The sequence below is a fragment of the Cyrtonyx montezumae genome, unplaced genomic scaffold, assembly GCF_038088225.1.
Source record: "Cyrtonyx montezumae isolate F1298 unplaced genomic scaffold, pur_monq_1.0 scaffold_17, whole genome shotgun sequence".
NCBI classification, from domain to species: domain Eukaryota; kingdom Metazoa; phylum Chordata; class Aves; order Galliformes; family Odontophoridae; genus Cyrtonyx; species Cyrtonyx montezumae.
Window position 1 is genome coordinate 12129229 of NW_027071903.1, and position 16497 is coordinate 12145725.

General features: G+C 34.7%; 1 protein-coding gene across 1 annotated transcript in view; it reads right to left on the reverse strand.

The window, feature by feature from the left end:
- Positions 1 to 16497, reverse strand: part of RPGRIP1L (RPGRIP1 like) — a 59401-nt gene that overhangs the window by 21266 nt on the left and 21638 nt on the right. The window contains exons 10-20 of the mRNA XM_065733268.1: positions 15775 to 15881; positions 14263 to 14442; positions 13492 to 13609; positions 12129 to 12581; positions 10901 to 11052; positions 9828 to 10191; positions 7873 to 8087; positions 7286 to 7369; positions 5825 to 5893; positions 5004 to 5166; positions 3825 to 3922 (exon numbers count right to left, since the gene is read on the reverse strand). Of these exons, the coding sequence (XP_065589340.1) occupies positions 3825 to 3922; positions 5004 to 5166; positions 5825 to 5893; positions 7286 to 7369; positions 7873 to 8087; positions 9828 to 10191; positions 10901 to 11052; positions 12129 to 12581; positions 13492 to 13609; positions 14263 to 14442; positions 15775 to 15881 (2003 nt within the window). The remainder of the gene's footprint in view (positions 1 to 3824; positions 3923 to 5003; positions 5167 to 5824; positions 5894 to 7285; positions 7370 to 7872; positions 8088 to 9827; positions 10192 to 10900; positions 11053 to 12128; positions 12582 to 13491; positions 13610 to 14262; positions 14443 to 15774; positions 15882 to 16497) is intronic.

The window sequence follows — 16497 nt, forward strand, 5'->3', positions numbered from 1 at the left end:
GATATGGGGAAGGGAAGGTGGGCGACAGAAAAGAGATGAAAAGCAAGGAGACTTGGCAGAAAGCAAGAGAGATATAATCACCACCGTGGATCCAGCGAGGTTCGTAGTAGGTTTACTTCATCTCAGGAACTTGTCTGGTCACCGCAGAGGATGGGAGATGGCAGCAAGCAGGCCTCACAGTCCGTCCTAAGTCTCTTCGGGAGTTCTCCTCAAAGATTTTTTCTTTGGGAGTTCTTCTCCAAAATCTTTAGTTCAGTGAAGGCCTTTTATCCCCCATTTCCAGGAGTTTATTTGTGTGACATGTCTGGCCCAACAGATAAGCCAGCAGGGGATGTCGCCTTCATTGCCATGCAGGAGCATTGTCTTTGTGGTGGTCAGCTTCTCCAAGCCGTACCCCCACGGAAAAGACTATTTGCACCTATTTCTGCTTATCTTTACAACCATAAGCAGAGACAATGAGGCACCATAACACCCATCCAGATAACCGGCAGTTATGGGTCAGAGTCTTGTCACCAGAAAAGGCCTTACGAAGCAAACTTTGAGACAAAGAAAAACAGTTTCTGTCTTTCACAACCTCTCTGAGTGCAAGATAATGCACTCTCAGTATATGCAGTGAAATTGGGAGATGTAAACACACCTAAAGAAAAAACGTGGGACCACCACCAAATGAATTGGTTTTGCCAGTAACTGCCTTATGGGCATATTTTAAGAAAACTTGGAGGCTGACAGCAGTAAATTATATTGCGGTAACCATGTTATCTCCTATACAGATTAAGTGGAGACATAGGGCTGAAAGGGAGGAGAAATGAATGAGAAAAGAGGTTTTTTTAATATAAAGACCATGCCACAGAAAATGCAAATTTCCAGTTTTGATGTCTATTTTGAGGATCTGAAACAAGGCTTTTAATCAACGTATTATACATCAAATTGATAATGTTAACTTCTGATTATTCAAATGTATGAAATATTCATAGAGAACTGTCCAAACTTTTACATTTCTCAGACTTCTTTTCTCTATTAATTATCATGCCTGGAAGCTTTTTAGTAAAAGCAGCAGCCATCAGCCTGACTGAACCTGACAAGCTAGCAAGGCCCAATTACACTGGCACTCTCTGGCACTTTGATGTGCTGGAAACGAAAAGAGATAGGGGCAAATTGTATAGCACATTATGTTAATGACTTGATTTAATCCAGCCACTAAACTTTATGTAGCCTGTTAGAAAAGATGCTAACACTAATTACACCACTTTGGAAAGGAAAGAAGGGGACAAGCATTTCATACCGACAAAGTGAAGCTCATAAATGTTGTAAATGAAATGAAACAAAATGAAGTAATCTATGATTAATTATACATCATAGACAAGAAGAAAAGAGAAAGAAGGAAGTGGTATAGCTAAGTAGTGGAAAATCTGTTAGATTTCCTTTATGATCAACATATCTGAGGAATAACCATGAACTGTCTAATTTGCAACATGCAAAAAAGAAACAGTATGATCTTAAGTAGCTTAAACAGTTTGGCATACAACTCAGATCCATACGATAATTAGCATAACAATCACTAAAAATCACAAGACTTATTTACACTGTTTGATTACCAGCAGGGTACTTATCTCACAAGATAAAAGGCACTGGTTTTTAATCTTTTGAAAAAGTATGAATTCAATATCGACTTTCACGTGCCGTACTTGGTAAACTAAAAATTTCAAATACATTGATGCCTAATTTTAAAATCCAATTTGTATCACACATGTTGCCTTCTTAGCCTACAGCTTTAATTTTACTATCCACTCTTCTTGAACATGCACTTTGTTACCTGAAGAATAGATCTACAAAGGGAGAGGGAAACTAACAAACTTGAACTCAGTTTACTCTCAGAAACGTTTTTACATGTTTTAGATAACATAAAATATAGGATGTATAAGGGATGTATAGATCAACCCCATTACTGCTTGGCTTGGTAGTGATGAGTAGCAGTTGTTTTAGTTCCCCAAGTTACAGATGGAAATGCAATGTTTATACAGCTTTTTTTTAGAATGTTTCATTTTCAAAAATACATTCTGTATCTCTCTTCAGCTTATGTAAGCATTTACCATTTCTAAACCCTTCTACAACGGAAAAAAAAAAGTGCAAGATAGGAAGCGTTGCCCTACACTGCTATATACTTGGCAAGATTTCCCACAGCCTTTACTTCAATAACAAATAAAAGTAAAACTACATCTAGGCTGACAGGATATAATTGTATGGTATATCCTTTCTCCTTTAAAAGAAGACAAGACAGACCAGAGAAGTCATAACTAACAGAAGTACTACAATCAATTTCAAGTGCTAGATTTCTGCTTTTCAAGATTGTTCAGTTAACATTACATACATTAAAATATGTATGTATACATTTAGTATACCTAAATGGTCTCATAAAGAACTACTCTACTGAAATACTGTTCAAAGAAAATTTTCCACACTAGTATTATGCTGTTATATTTCATATATGTGACACTACGCTCATTAATTGCAGGTTTTAAGGACAAGCCAAAATGATTCTACTAATTTACATGCCCACAAATAATAAAGAGTACAAAAAGTGAACGATACTGAAATGATACTGTACATGCACAAATTCTGAAAATGAATCTTTAGATCTTAAGTTATTGTGAAGTTGAAGAAATCTATTTGGCTGCATTGTAAAGTATGTAAGGTTTCTATATTATTAACAGCTTCAAGCTTATGCAATTTTAACAACATTTAAACAAACCAGCATACTGAGATGAATCAGTAGATTTACTACAGCCAAATTAAGTTTTTCTCTCTTTTCTCTGAGAGCACCAGAAGAAGGGAAAAGCACGTTTTCCTAATAGTGAAAGACAGACAAGAGGTAGGACTGAACCATAAAATAAAGATCTTCAGACGTTCATATTATAATATGAATAGGGAGATTCTGTCATAATTAAAATTTGATCTCAGATTTAAGCTAATTAGAAATCTGTAGTTCCAACATTTTGTTGGTCATAGCAAATGTGACATAGAAAGATACCGGTAATTATTAACATCTTCTAATTTTCTACAGTTTGTTTTTGGTTGACTCAGCACAGGGAAGGACAATACATAGGAATCTTAGTCATGGGAACCAAGGTTTTCCTGGCAGCAAAAATCATGTTACAACACTGGTAACAATGTCAACAAATAAAGTTGCTAAAGAAGAACAAAGAGAGTGTTACAGGAACCTTAAAGGAACCAGAATGTTCAGGAACACAGAGAACAAATCATGTCATGTCATAGAACAGAACAGTTAAGCTGGACGAGACCTTCCAAGGCCATCTAAGTTAAACTGCCTGCCTACATCAGGGCTAAATGAAAATTAAAGAATATTAACGAGGGTATTAGCCAAATGCCTCTTAGACACTGACAGCTGTGAGAAATCAGCCACCCCTCACAGATGTGTTTGACCACCCTAACAGTAAACCTCACTGGAGCAGCTTTCTGTCATTCCCACAAGTCTTGCACTGGTCAGCAGGGAGCAGAGACCAGCACCTTTCTCTCTACTTCCAATCCTCAGGAGATTGAAGACAGCAATGAGATGACCTGTAAGCATTGTTTCCTCCAGACAACCCACATGGGCCACTCCTCACACCATGTGCCTTCCCAACCATTTAACCAACCTGGTTGTCCTCTGGATGCTTTTAAGTAACTTAACATCATTTATATGCTATGGAACCCAGCCCTGTACACAGTATTCAAGGTGAGGCCATACTTGCACTGAATATAGTCAGGCTTTTTATTTTTTTTCCTTAGACTTAGCAAAATAATTGCTATAAAACACTCCAACTGACCTGTTTAATATTCTTGGATATTGGACCGGCAACAATACAGTCATCGCTGTCAGTTATTATTGATTCTATGGAATCATTTGTGCATCTATCATCTTGATCTGCTGAAAAAAAGAAAGTACTTAAAAAACACTGTGTCTGTAATGCATCTGAGATTTGCTAGGAAACACGATAGTGATATATTAGCTATTCCTAATAAACATTGTGCAGTAGTGTCAAGTAAACCTCTTCCTTATGGAAGATAGACATGGCAAATCAACAACTTAAGTGATCTAAGAGGAATAAACAACAACTTATTTGCTAAAATGTATGAGCATTTCCAAGAATAAAGTTGTTAAGTGCAATGATACAGGTCCTGTGAGAAACTTAAGTATGAATATCAGTTAGCTTTATAGACAATATGGCCTGAATTTGCAGATTTCCTCTGATTAGCTTTAATACCAGGCACATCCAAAGAATTACTCTTTTTCATAATAGTTCTGTAATGCAGGTGGATTATTTTCCAGAGCATTCAGGCTTTTCCTTTCTTGATCAAATTACTTAAAAAATGCAGCAGAGATACAACATCATGATTTCCTATTTTACTAATGAACTTTAACACAGAAGCTGTAAAGTATAACATAAAATTTTAACATCCTGTTTGTGTTCCTAATTTAAGTATGGTTTATTTTGCTAACAAACAGTTTAGCTTGAAGGTGGCATGGTGACCTAGCTGTTAGAATCTTGAAATAAATCTGCTTCTTAACAACTTTATGTCACAGTTGTGATAAGACACACTATCCTTTCACTGTCTGAAAGGATTTCCAATATCAGCACTGGATGTTAGCTGCAGACAAAAGGAGCACATTCATTAAAACAGTCTTTATAACAATGTAGTTTTAAGGCAGAATATGAAGACATTCAAAATAGAAGTCAGCTTTCTTTTAATTTTTTATGAATCTAGGTCAGACACCAGATTTTTGCATTAAATTACAATACAGTTTCCATTTGAGATGAAAATAATGCTACCATATCCACCACCCATCTTCAGCTAAAAAGTACACCAGAATATCATTTCTGTCATGAAGCTTCTCATAATGAGCTCCCACTGCTAGTAAGAAATGAGAGGGGAAAAAAAAAAGAAAAAGAAAGATGGATTTATTAAGAAAATACAGCTACTTATTCATGAAGAATAAATTCTACCTTTTGGTTCCAGCTCTTCAGTTATTTCTGTCTCATCTCCAGAGGTAACTGAGCTTTGGTCAGTCAGCTGCCCTTCAGATAAATATGAGAGGTCTTCCTTCTCTTGTTGAATTTCTTTAGCAGTCTCCGTCACCTTATCATCTGCTAGCCTTCCTTGTTTAACCTCATATATCACATGCAATATAAGAACAGATAATCTCATAAAACATATCCTGTAAGTTATGAAGGTTTAAAACACAAAGAATTGTGACTCACATTCACTATATCCGTATATGCCTTTTAAACAACTGTATTTTTTAGGCAGTATAAGAAGCAATGAAAAGGTTTCATGTACAGTAAATAAATGATACAGAAGTAAGACAATTCTCTAACAAAGGAGAGACTGTGAAAAACCATTCTGTTACATCACTGGAACCAAAAGCTTGCCAACACTCTTTCAGAGTAGAATACTCTTTCGCAATCAATTGGACAACTGTATTTAGCACTTCACTTCTTAGAATGCTACGTATTCAGCAATATTCCAAAGTCATCGCATTCCTTCTTCATTTCCCACCCCATTATATGATGATAACTTTCAGAGCTAAGACAAAAGCTTTATGCAGACATAGAAAGAAATGAGTAGATATGCCTATCTTTCTGATGACCAAAAAAGGAAGTCATAAAAAGGAACTACTTTTTTCATCCCCTATTTCAAATTTCTGACTTAAGAGATATTCCTTAACGATAGCACAGTGTTTAATGTACGACTGAAGTGATAATGTACACATGGAATTCAAAGACAACAGACTAGAAAGAACTGCAAAAATTGAATAACATCATACCTCCAAAGCAGTTGGACCTGATGAAGCCTTGATTTTATTTGTAAGTTCCATTTCACTTTCAACAGCACCCTATGTATGGATAAAATAAGGGGAAGTCTTTAATACACACTATACAATTAACAAAAAAATGGAGGTATGAATTTACTGATGGAGAAATATTGAGACAAGAAATTACATCCTCCTTTGCCTCTCTGCATTAGTATTACTGTTTCTACCCTCTGCTATAGCTTCCATGATGGTGAAGTCTTACAAATGGTTTGGGACTTTAACATGAGACAAACAATTAATCCAATTTTTAGTAAACCTTTTTGCCCAAAATTATTTGCTTTAGCATGTGCCACATTGATCTCCAAGAAACAGATTATGTGCTATTCAGAAAATGAAGCAGATAACTTCTGTCCTGTTTTAACCATAAGATCATAGAATCATTTCAGTTGGAAGGAACCCTTTAAAGGTCATCTACTCCAACTCCCCTGGAACAATCAGGGACATCTACAGAAGGATCAGGTTGCCTAGCCTGACCTTTAATGTCTCCAGTAACAGGGCATTCACCTGCAACTATACATCTGTCATTACAGTTAGCTTTAAAAAGATATGATTTCTCTCATATTTGGTTTCACTCGTATTTCCAGTCTGTGATGTAAAGCTCAGAATGAAGTTCTAGTCAGAGTAACTGGGATAATAGCAGAAAGAACTGCGATTTGAAGATGGATGTTACACATCAAAAATAAAATCAATCAAGGTATTAACAAATAGAAAAAAAAATCACAGCTAATTTTTAAGAATGCATTAGTAAATTTCAATGTAATATTAACAACAGTCAATCTTTTATCATTAGATGTTAGGGATCCTGCCAGGAATTACAGGATTTGATTAATGCAATCTATTCTCTGTGTCCAGCTTAAAATCAAATAAGCATTTAAACCATCTAGCAAATGAGTTTGAGTTACTTCCATGCAGAGCCTCTTAGAGTATGGAAGGATGTACATATGACAGTTTCTCCCATGTCTTGAAATATAATTGTTTTCATAGATGTGTAATTGCAGCTGACAAAACTTATTATGCAGAAGTTACCATGAACAGTCTCAAATTGCATAATCTATTGGCTGAACACTTCAGACTGGTTTCAATCAATTTAATTTCTGTAGTCATTTATGTTTGTGTGAGTGGTTAACTAATCAAAGTCACTTTAACAATCTCGAGAGCTGTGAAAAGGTGCAGAGACTGTAAATCAGTCCAGTGGGAATCTACCCTAAACCCTTGAAAATGGAAGCTCAAAAGCCATGGAAGACAGTAAGCAATTTTGAGGTTGACATAAAAGATATCCCTATATTGTTTTCCCACCTCTATGCAGTACTACATTGTCATTCACTGTAACCAATTACTAGGTCTACAACTTGTCCACACTGAGGCCTAAGAAGGTCTCCTTGCTTTATTATGCACAAAGTACTTTAATCTTACTGTCATCTGTATTGAACTGGCATCCAGAAATGACACTTTCTTGTCTGCTTGAGCTGCACGGAGCCTTGGTTTGGGTACAGGTACCTATAACATAAAAATAAAGGTGTAGTCAATTTATTGGCATATTATTTTGGCATATCATTTTAGAGTGAATTTTGAGGGACCTTGATTTTTTCTTGTAGCCAAATGAAATGATACTGACTTCAATTCTAAATAGGTGAGATGGTGCAGTTTTTATTTGAATAAATTCCCCAAAAAACTTATATCTCTTGCAGAATTAAGCCACAAATGGGTGTAACACTCTACAGAACATCCATGGAACGCAAAGCGAGTTCCATGTGAGAAACTATTGCAGGACTAAGCTAAACATTGTCATATATCTGACAGAATGAGTTGTTATTGCTTATCTTTAGAAAGTTTTGGATACAAGAAAGATTTCACTTCCAAAGGGAAGTCCAAGACAGAGGTTACACAAAGCATTTGTTTTACAGTAAGGACAAGTCCTGGACATCAGGGAAGAACTAAATGGCCTGCTGTAGTAGGTCTTTTATATCTCTTATCTTCTGCAAGTTTGTTAAATTACTTACTGTCACTGATGAACTAAAAGGAGGAGAGAGGGCTGGAGGTTGCATTTCTTGCTCTGAAAGTAATTTAGTTGCCATTGATTTCTCATTTTGAATGTAATTCTCCAAGTCTGCAGCCACTGTGGCTCTACTTGGTGGCAGGTAGGTAAACTTCCATTTTAACTCAACTGTGATAGCACCAGTAACCTTTCTTTCAGAATCTGTTAGTTCAAAAGTACCTGAAAACAAAAGGTAATTTCATCTAAATAGATAGCATACAGTAAATTCAAGAGCAAAGCAAGACTTTATTCATGCATAAAATAGTTTTAGCAGTACTCATTTTAGAAAGTATTTCATAATTGGAATAAAGCCAAAATATTGTGTTCAGAAGATTCAAATATACCCAATGCAATATTGAAGATGCTCAAAGATACAGGATTAAGAATGAACAGGACTACTATATTCTTTCAAAATGTCTTGTAGGTTCTTATTCATAGATACATTAGGTTGGAAAGGACCTACAAGATCATCTAGTCCAACCATCCTCCTATCACCATCCCTACCCAACTACTAAATCAAATCCCTCAGCACCTCATCTAAACGCTTCTTGAACAGCGCTAGGGATGGTGCCTCAACCACCTCCATAGGCAGGCCATTCCAGTGCCTGACCACTCCTTCAGAGAAAAAAATTTTCCTCAAATCTAATCTAAATCTTCCCTGGCACAACTTGTGGCCATTCCCTCTCGTCTTGTCATTAGTTATCTGGGAGAAGAAGCTGACCCCCTCCTCACCACAACACCCCTTCAGGTAGTGGTTTCTTAGGTAACCTAATACAAGATAAGTAATTTTTACTAACATGGTTCAAAATTTCTAGCTTATACATGCTCATTTTTTACTAATACTTATTTTTGTTAAATAAATAAATTATTTTAAAAATCGATATCTTGCTAAATGTTTATCAAAGAAGAACATTAATTTCACTTGGAATTTTTCACCTATTATACCTTTCTGTGATGGTAATTATAAATTCCATTTTACAGTAATCATATTGTAAAATTTTCAATAAATGATTCCATAAATGTCTTATAGTTGGTAATTAAATAATCATTAAGTAGATTTTGTATTATATATACCCCAGCAAATTTGTAAATGATATTAATTTGTGGGTGAGCAGTTCATTCCCTGAAAGCAGAGCTGCTTTCACACAGAAAGAAAAAAAGGGCTGAGAGGAAGGTCACAAAATTCAACAACAGCAAATGCAAAGTCCTGCATCTGTCCCAGAGCACCCTCAATTAGCAGTACAGGCTGTGGTTTGATAATCTACAAGCAGCCTTCCTTGCTGAAAAAAAAAAAAACACCTGTTCCTGTCTTGAGAAACATAATATGAGCCAGTAAGGCTACATTTTTGCAGATAAGAAGGCCAACAGCACTCCAGTTTCCATCAGCCAGAATGCAGTCAGCAGGTCAAGAGGAGTTTCTTACTTTATTTGACACCCATGAGGTGGCACCTGGAATATTGTGGCCTTTCCTGCACAAGACAGACATGACACACTTGAGTTAAGTCCATTGGAGGACTACCAAGAAATTCAGGGAGATGGAGCACATGACATAAAAGTGTCTGAAAGAAGTGGATTTGCTTGAGCATTAGAAAAAGCAGCTCTAAGTTGAAGCATCTTATTGCTGTCTGCAGCCACAATTTGGAGAATGCAAAAAAGATGAAACCATAGCTGTAGAGCAGGAAGAGGAGAGCCAATAGACAAGTTGGAATACCAGATGAGGAAAAAAAAAAACCAAAAAAAAAAAACCAAGAACACCTTTTTATCACAAAGCAAGTTAAACACTGGAAGAGGTCAGCCTGACAGTAGATCTCTATTCGTTGAAACATTCAAAATTTTAACTAGGTGATGTTCTAAAGATATTTTAAATATATTAAACAGGAAGTGAGGATTTTGTTAGCTTTGAAGAGATAAAATTCTTACCTGAGATAGATCTGTCATGTGCTAAGGAAATAAGAGGCACATTGGCTTTCCCTAAATAATCACTTTCTTCCATTTCATCATCATCAAATACATAAAATGTTAAAGATTCCAATTTCAGGTATCGGTCTAAATCTGCAGTCATTGGCACTTGGAAACACATATGGTCATCTATGTGTGGGTTACTGCTGCTAGGAATGATGGGAGTATCATGGTCTGCAAAATCAAAGAACTTGTAGACAACATAAGAATTTGGCTGAAGGTGTTCTTTTCGGGACTGTAGACCGTTACAACATTTTATTGTAATGTGGAGTTCATTTAAATTGCCATCTGTTGAAGTGCTGACTTGGTCAGTTCCGAGACTCGGCTGCTTTAAATGAAAAAGAAGTTGAATTAAAAAATTAGAATTCTTACGTTGGCACACTAAGAAATATATAAAAAGAACAAATAAGTTATCTAGATGACAGTCCAACTACTGCTCAACTTTCTATGCCAATATCTGATTTGTTCCATAAATTCAACTACAACACTCTTTGTTTGCAAGTGTAAGGAGACAAGAGGTTAATCCTTTTATGAATGGATTATTTGCCTAATTCTTCTAAAATATTGTGATCTACTTGCCATTTGATTATTAGCAAAGTAGTGAAGTGTTAAGGGTGATTCATAACCAGTGTCACTTTAAAACTATAGATTTTGAAAGCTATTCTGTGTTAAGACAATTTTTCTAATTGTAGTTCTTCTTGTATGTACTTTTCAATAATTAATTTACAAACTGTGGCTCTTACACGTTAAGAAAATTTATAATATTTACATTTTTTTGACAATTTCAAATACTCTAGTGACAGAGCCTATAAAAATAAGCAACTGAAGGTTAAGACTTTGCATCTTCAGCAAAACTCTAATTCAGCTGTAATGCACACCTATACAGAAAAGGTGTCACTCAACTGATAATGACATTTTCCAGTTTAAGAACATTTATTTAACTTCCTTAATTCTGAAAGAAAGAAAACTACTCTAATGGGGAAAATAAAAATTAACATTTTATCCAAAACTGCGAAATACAAAACCAAACATACCTGGGATGCTGATTCATGTTCTCTAAAACTGGATGTTATATACCCCAGAGCCTTAGACCTCTCTTTGTAAAGACTAATGGCTTGATCCATAGGAACTCTTAACCTGATCCAGTATTCTATAGTACCAAAATTTTGGATGTTTCCTTTCATTCCTAAAAAATGATACATACAGGATTATGTTAATTTTCAACAGCTAAGTACCAAAGTCAAAAACAAAAGCTGTGAAGTCCCACAAATTAAGCATTATTTATTTTGTGACTATGCACTGCAGCAGTGCTTGTGACATGAGATGTGCAAGTTATGAATGATGAACTACAAACAAGACACCTCTTCTGACTCTACATGCATGAGTTCAAGGTTGAAACATGACATATTTTTCATTTTGCAAAATGAAACATTTACCGTCCAACTTTGTTATTTTAGGAGAATAAAACTTAGAAGAGCGTTGTAAGGCAGTAGTCAGAAAAGTTCCACAAAGCAGTAAGTTATTTCAATTCCTTGCAAAAATATCTCTTTGGAATGATTTGATCTTTGACACTCTGACAATAGCAGAGAGCTACAGGTCCCTCTAATGACCTGACAAAATATTTTTAAAAGAAGAGCGAGCAGCATAAAACATGTTAGTACTTCTTAAAAAAGGCATGTCCAAGCCAACTTAAAATGATTTCAAAACAATGATTTAAATTAAAAGAAACAACACACCCCAAAGTGAAACCAATACCCCTGGTAGATGCTACTATTTGAAGTATTTTCTACTGTAACCACATTTTTCCTGCCCTTTAGATGCTTTGTGAGTATTACAAGCAGATCTCTTATCTCTTAAGCAGACCTAGCAGTTTTAGTTATAACCACTGTAATTTCTTCTTTTATTTATTAATAAAGGATAAGCGTATATAGCTATGACATTTGGGCCACGTATAAAACACTGATACTTGACAGTTGTACAATGCAGAAAAATTTTTGTTTTTCTTGTATATTATACCAATCAGATAAATCATATATGAGAGAGTAAAATAATGTAGCTTCATTTAATTTCATTACAAGACCTGATCAAAATTATTGTTTTGTAGTTAAGTAGGGCCACCTTGTATTTTTTATATTAGTATTTTTTATAAACCATTCTTTTTTTTTCTTTTGAAATAGCAATACATTAATTAATTGTTGGTCAAATGTAGATTACTGATCACTGTATCACACCAAACAAAATGCTTTTTCATATATTAATTACCAACTAAATTTGCTGTGCTGTAGATCTTCCCATTCTTTTCCAGGATTTCATGGAGCTCCAGCTGGCATGTAGCAACTGTTTCATAATCTGTACCATATGCACGATGAACCTCAAGTGTGACACTGTTTCTCTGTATGTAGTGCAAGAAACAATCATCAACCTGCACAAGATACTGAGAAGTAAAGTCATACGACAGGGAATGCCCACGCAAAACAGGGGTTGCTTGAAGTTCAAAGTCATAGAATGCATAAGTACAAAAAGCTGTGGGTTCATCGTCTCCAAATGCATGCATAGCTGCAGAAGAGAAGATCACTCTGCTGATATGAATTTCCAAAAGGTTCTCTCCTCTTTCTAAATGCAGAGTTTCATCAAATTCATCCACTGGATCCCTTGGCAGTATTTCTGGTCTGGATTTGTACTGTTTAGTACCATAGACAACATCTCTTAGTTGGGCTGCAATAAATAAAATGAGAGCTACAACACGACTGTTTAAAAATAAAATAATTCATGCTTTCAAAAAGAAGAAAAAAAGTATAATTCAATTACATTAGCAATCTTAGATTCTTAAAGGTGTTCCAACCTCCCCCCCCCCCCAAAAAAAAACAAAAAAAAAACACCCAACACAATTGCACAGTTAAAAATCATACATCTATGGTTACTTTAACATACTCTGAATACTTCCACAATGCAGTTGCTTCAGTATAAATAAAACCAGACACAGACTGATAGAAATTAATAACAAAAAAGGTAAAAATGCAGAAGCCTTATATGATGATCAAAGTAAGTTTTTTTATGCTAAAAGTTAACAGAGACTTGAGATGCATATTTTTGAAGGGTTGAACTACAAATTATATTACTTGCTGGGGAAAGAAAGAATACGTGCTTACAGAATTAAGACATAAATCATCACACAGTCCTTTAGTACAGAAGATGCAACTGGAGACAAAATATGAATCTTGTTATAACACTTAGCTTCATAAGTTGTTCTGTTTCAGGCTTCCTATTTATCATTTATACTACATAATGAAGTCTTAAAAATATAATTTCAAATACATGATGTTAAGATATTCTGTAGGCATATTACGCCATTACTTTGAGAGTTTTTGTAACACAAAAATTATTACCAAACAGACCATAAATATGACCATAAGAATATCATTTATCTAAAAATCAACATTTGGCTAGTTGTGCTTAGTAACAGTTGCAGCATAAGGCACTCTCTTGAATTTTGCCTAATAAGTAACACTTAAGCACATAGATAATTTGCCATGGAGGATATGATCTTTCTATTAGTTTTAAGAATGTAAAGGTGTTTCAATTTGCAATATGATATTTGCAATATGAAAATACGATTGAAAAATACCTTCTAGTTTTCTGATGCGTGTAGCCCTAATATCAAGAAGATGGACATACTTTTCAAGTTTTAACTCATAATCTTTCTGTAGACTTTCCATCTTCTGTGTCACCGTTTCAACTTCAGTCTGAAAAAAAAAATTGCACATGAAAAGGACCATTGAAGCATATCTACACAGATATTGCTCATGCTTTTGGGTACAAAAGAGACAATGCTGTTAAATTTGAAAAAGAATTTAGAGTACAGAAAAATATCAATTTTTAATTCAACAAGACAGCAATCTTAGTTTAGTAATTTTAGCAAAATCTAAAATAATCATTGAGGGAAACTGAGTAGTGATTTGTTCAGAACAACAGTCCTAACAGTTTTTGCAAAGACTGCGTTATTTGATGGGCTGAATGAAAACCAGAATGTCGTCTGCAATCGTCCAGCACAAGAGACTGAAAGCAGAGTGTTGTGGAAAAGGAAGCTTCATTGTTAAGTATGAATACTATTTTTCCTGTGTGGGCCTGATAAGAGCTCTGAGACAATCCCATGACACCAAGTGCTTAAGGGCTCTAAATCAGGGTGAGTTAAAATTATTTGGATCTTGTGGTTTTTGAACACTTCTTCCAACATCAACAAAATTTGTGTGAGGTTACTTTATAAAACAGTCCGGTTTTGATGATGAATTTGGAAGCTCTAATTATGACTATTTTTTACCAAGGGAACAAGTTCCAGTGCTAGAGATGTTAAAATGTTATCATCATGTCATTTACCACTATGAGTGGAGTTTAGTACCTGGTAACTTTTGTTAATTTTGTGCTGTACAATTAACATATTCCTTGTCTTTTCAAGTTCTTGCACTGTTTCCGCATGTGTTAATTGCAGCTCCTGCATGGCACGTTCCAAATCTTTATGGTTAGCATTATCTTCTTTTTGCAAACATATAAGGTCTTCATTCTCCTGCTGCTTTTGAACCTGGAGCAAATTTTAAAAGTTAATAGAAAAAACTTCTGCAAAATATCTAGATGTTTTTGTGCATAGTTTAATATAACGTTGGTAGAAGGATGCATGGTAACAAAAAATAAAAATGGCATGGACCTATACTCAATACAATTCTGACAGATAATGTTATCTTCCAGCCGTTGTACAATTCAAATGTGTGAGATATTTAGAAGCAATCACTCTTCTCAACCCACCTAATACATTTACCTTTTATATGCTTGATAACCATGCTCCAGTGAATGCCCCAAACCCAGATTATTATCAAGCCTACATTCCTACTATCACTAATACTGATGTTTTATTTTTGTTTTTTTCCTGCTTTACTTCTTACGTTATTATTATAGAATTATTATTAGCTTTTAAGTAGCAGTAGGATCCTACTTATAGTAAATTCTCTAAATTTCAGTAAATATGGTTTAAATTAAATGCAAGTCATCAGAACAGTGGAAACAAAGCACTCATTTCTTTCCTGCTCACTTAATTTTCAACTACGACATAAAAAAAATAAAACTAACTTTTGGGAAAGAAAAAAACAGAAATACTTTGAAAAAGCTGTATTAGTAAATATAGAGAGGTTAACTAGTTAGCTACAAGGTTGCTCCAGCAGTTTTCAGAGCTTTTATGCTTAGAGTACACTCACAAAAATTAAAGAACTAAAAAGAGAAAATGTTTTTTAATCAACATTACAGGAAGAATAAGATCGTGTGCTCATTTAACTGAGAAACAGCAAAGCTCTTCAGAAAACACTTACGAATCTGGTTTAATTCCCCTCTGATGTTATTATGAATTCTACATAACTCTATACAATGAAATCTAGAAGTCTAGGTAACTCTAAATTTCATCCCTGCAATTATCTTAATCTTCCCTTTTGCTTCATTGTAACTGAAAAATGACAAATGCACATATACAAGCAGGAAGCATGAACTACTGCAGAAACAGCCCAACATGAAAACTCAAGGCATTGTGTCAGAAACAGGTAACAGTAAACCAACAGCTATAAAAAATATTTTTAATTAAAAAAAAAGTAATTCCTTGCAAGTTACCTTTATAAGGTTGAGAGCTTCACTGAATTCTGCTACATCAATAGCACATTCCTGAAAGAGAAGTACTCAATGAAGAGGTGGTATCAGATGTGAATGAACACTAAAGAAATATACGTAGGATAACAAGATGCATTCTCACTAAACATGACGTTCTGCATACTGTAATTTTATTTATTTATTTTACTTTCAAGAAATATTTGCACTACACACAAAACATACAATGCTTTTTCTTGGTAATTTTTTAAAAAGAGAAAGATTTCACCTTGGTAAAATACTTCATGCGATTTTTCAGTTCATCTAGTTGCTGCTTATTTTCTAGGTAGCATGACTGCAGATTTTTGTTCTCTTGTATCAGCTTCTCCTTTTGGTCTCAACATAGGGAAATAAAATATATTGCTTTATTCAACATAATTATACATATAAAAAAATAAGGTTGATTTTTCATAGTAAGATATGCAAAAAAGCTTCACTGAAAAATGTAGAAACTAATTTCTCTGATACAGTGAAATCTTGTACGAGCAAACAGGAGCTAGGTAGGAACTTGCTGTTTCTTAGATCTGGTAAACATTTACATATGAAAAAAACAAACAAAACATTCACGAAGACTGAACTGACAGCATCAAAAATCTACACTGTATTTCCAGACAGAACAATGGACATGGCTATAGTATGACCTCATTGGGTTTTTGTCTCTGGGGAAGGTCAGGGAAGAGAATAGAAAGAACAAAACTTTCTCAGTCTGAATAACTAAACACAATTCCACCTCTAAGTCAAACGCTGAATAGACTTTCTACAAATACCCACTAACACACAGCCATTTCCACAGTGACTTCTCAGGAGCTTCAGGAAGAAATTTGGCTCATGACAGAAAAAAAAAACTTCAGGATTAATTAAATAATTTAATTATAGCAATATTTCTTTCACACAGAGAAGTTTTAAAAGCAAGTTTTCCTCAAAAGCACTGAAGTTTCTAAGGAACAAGAAG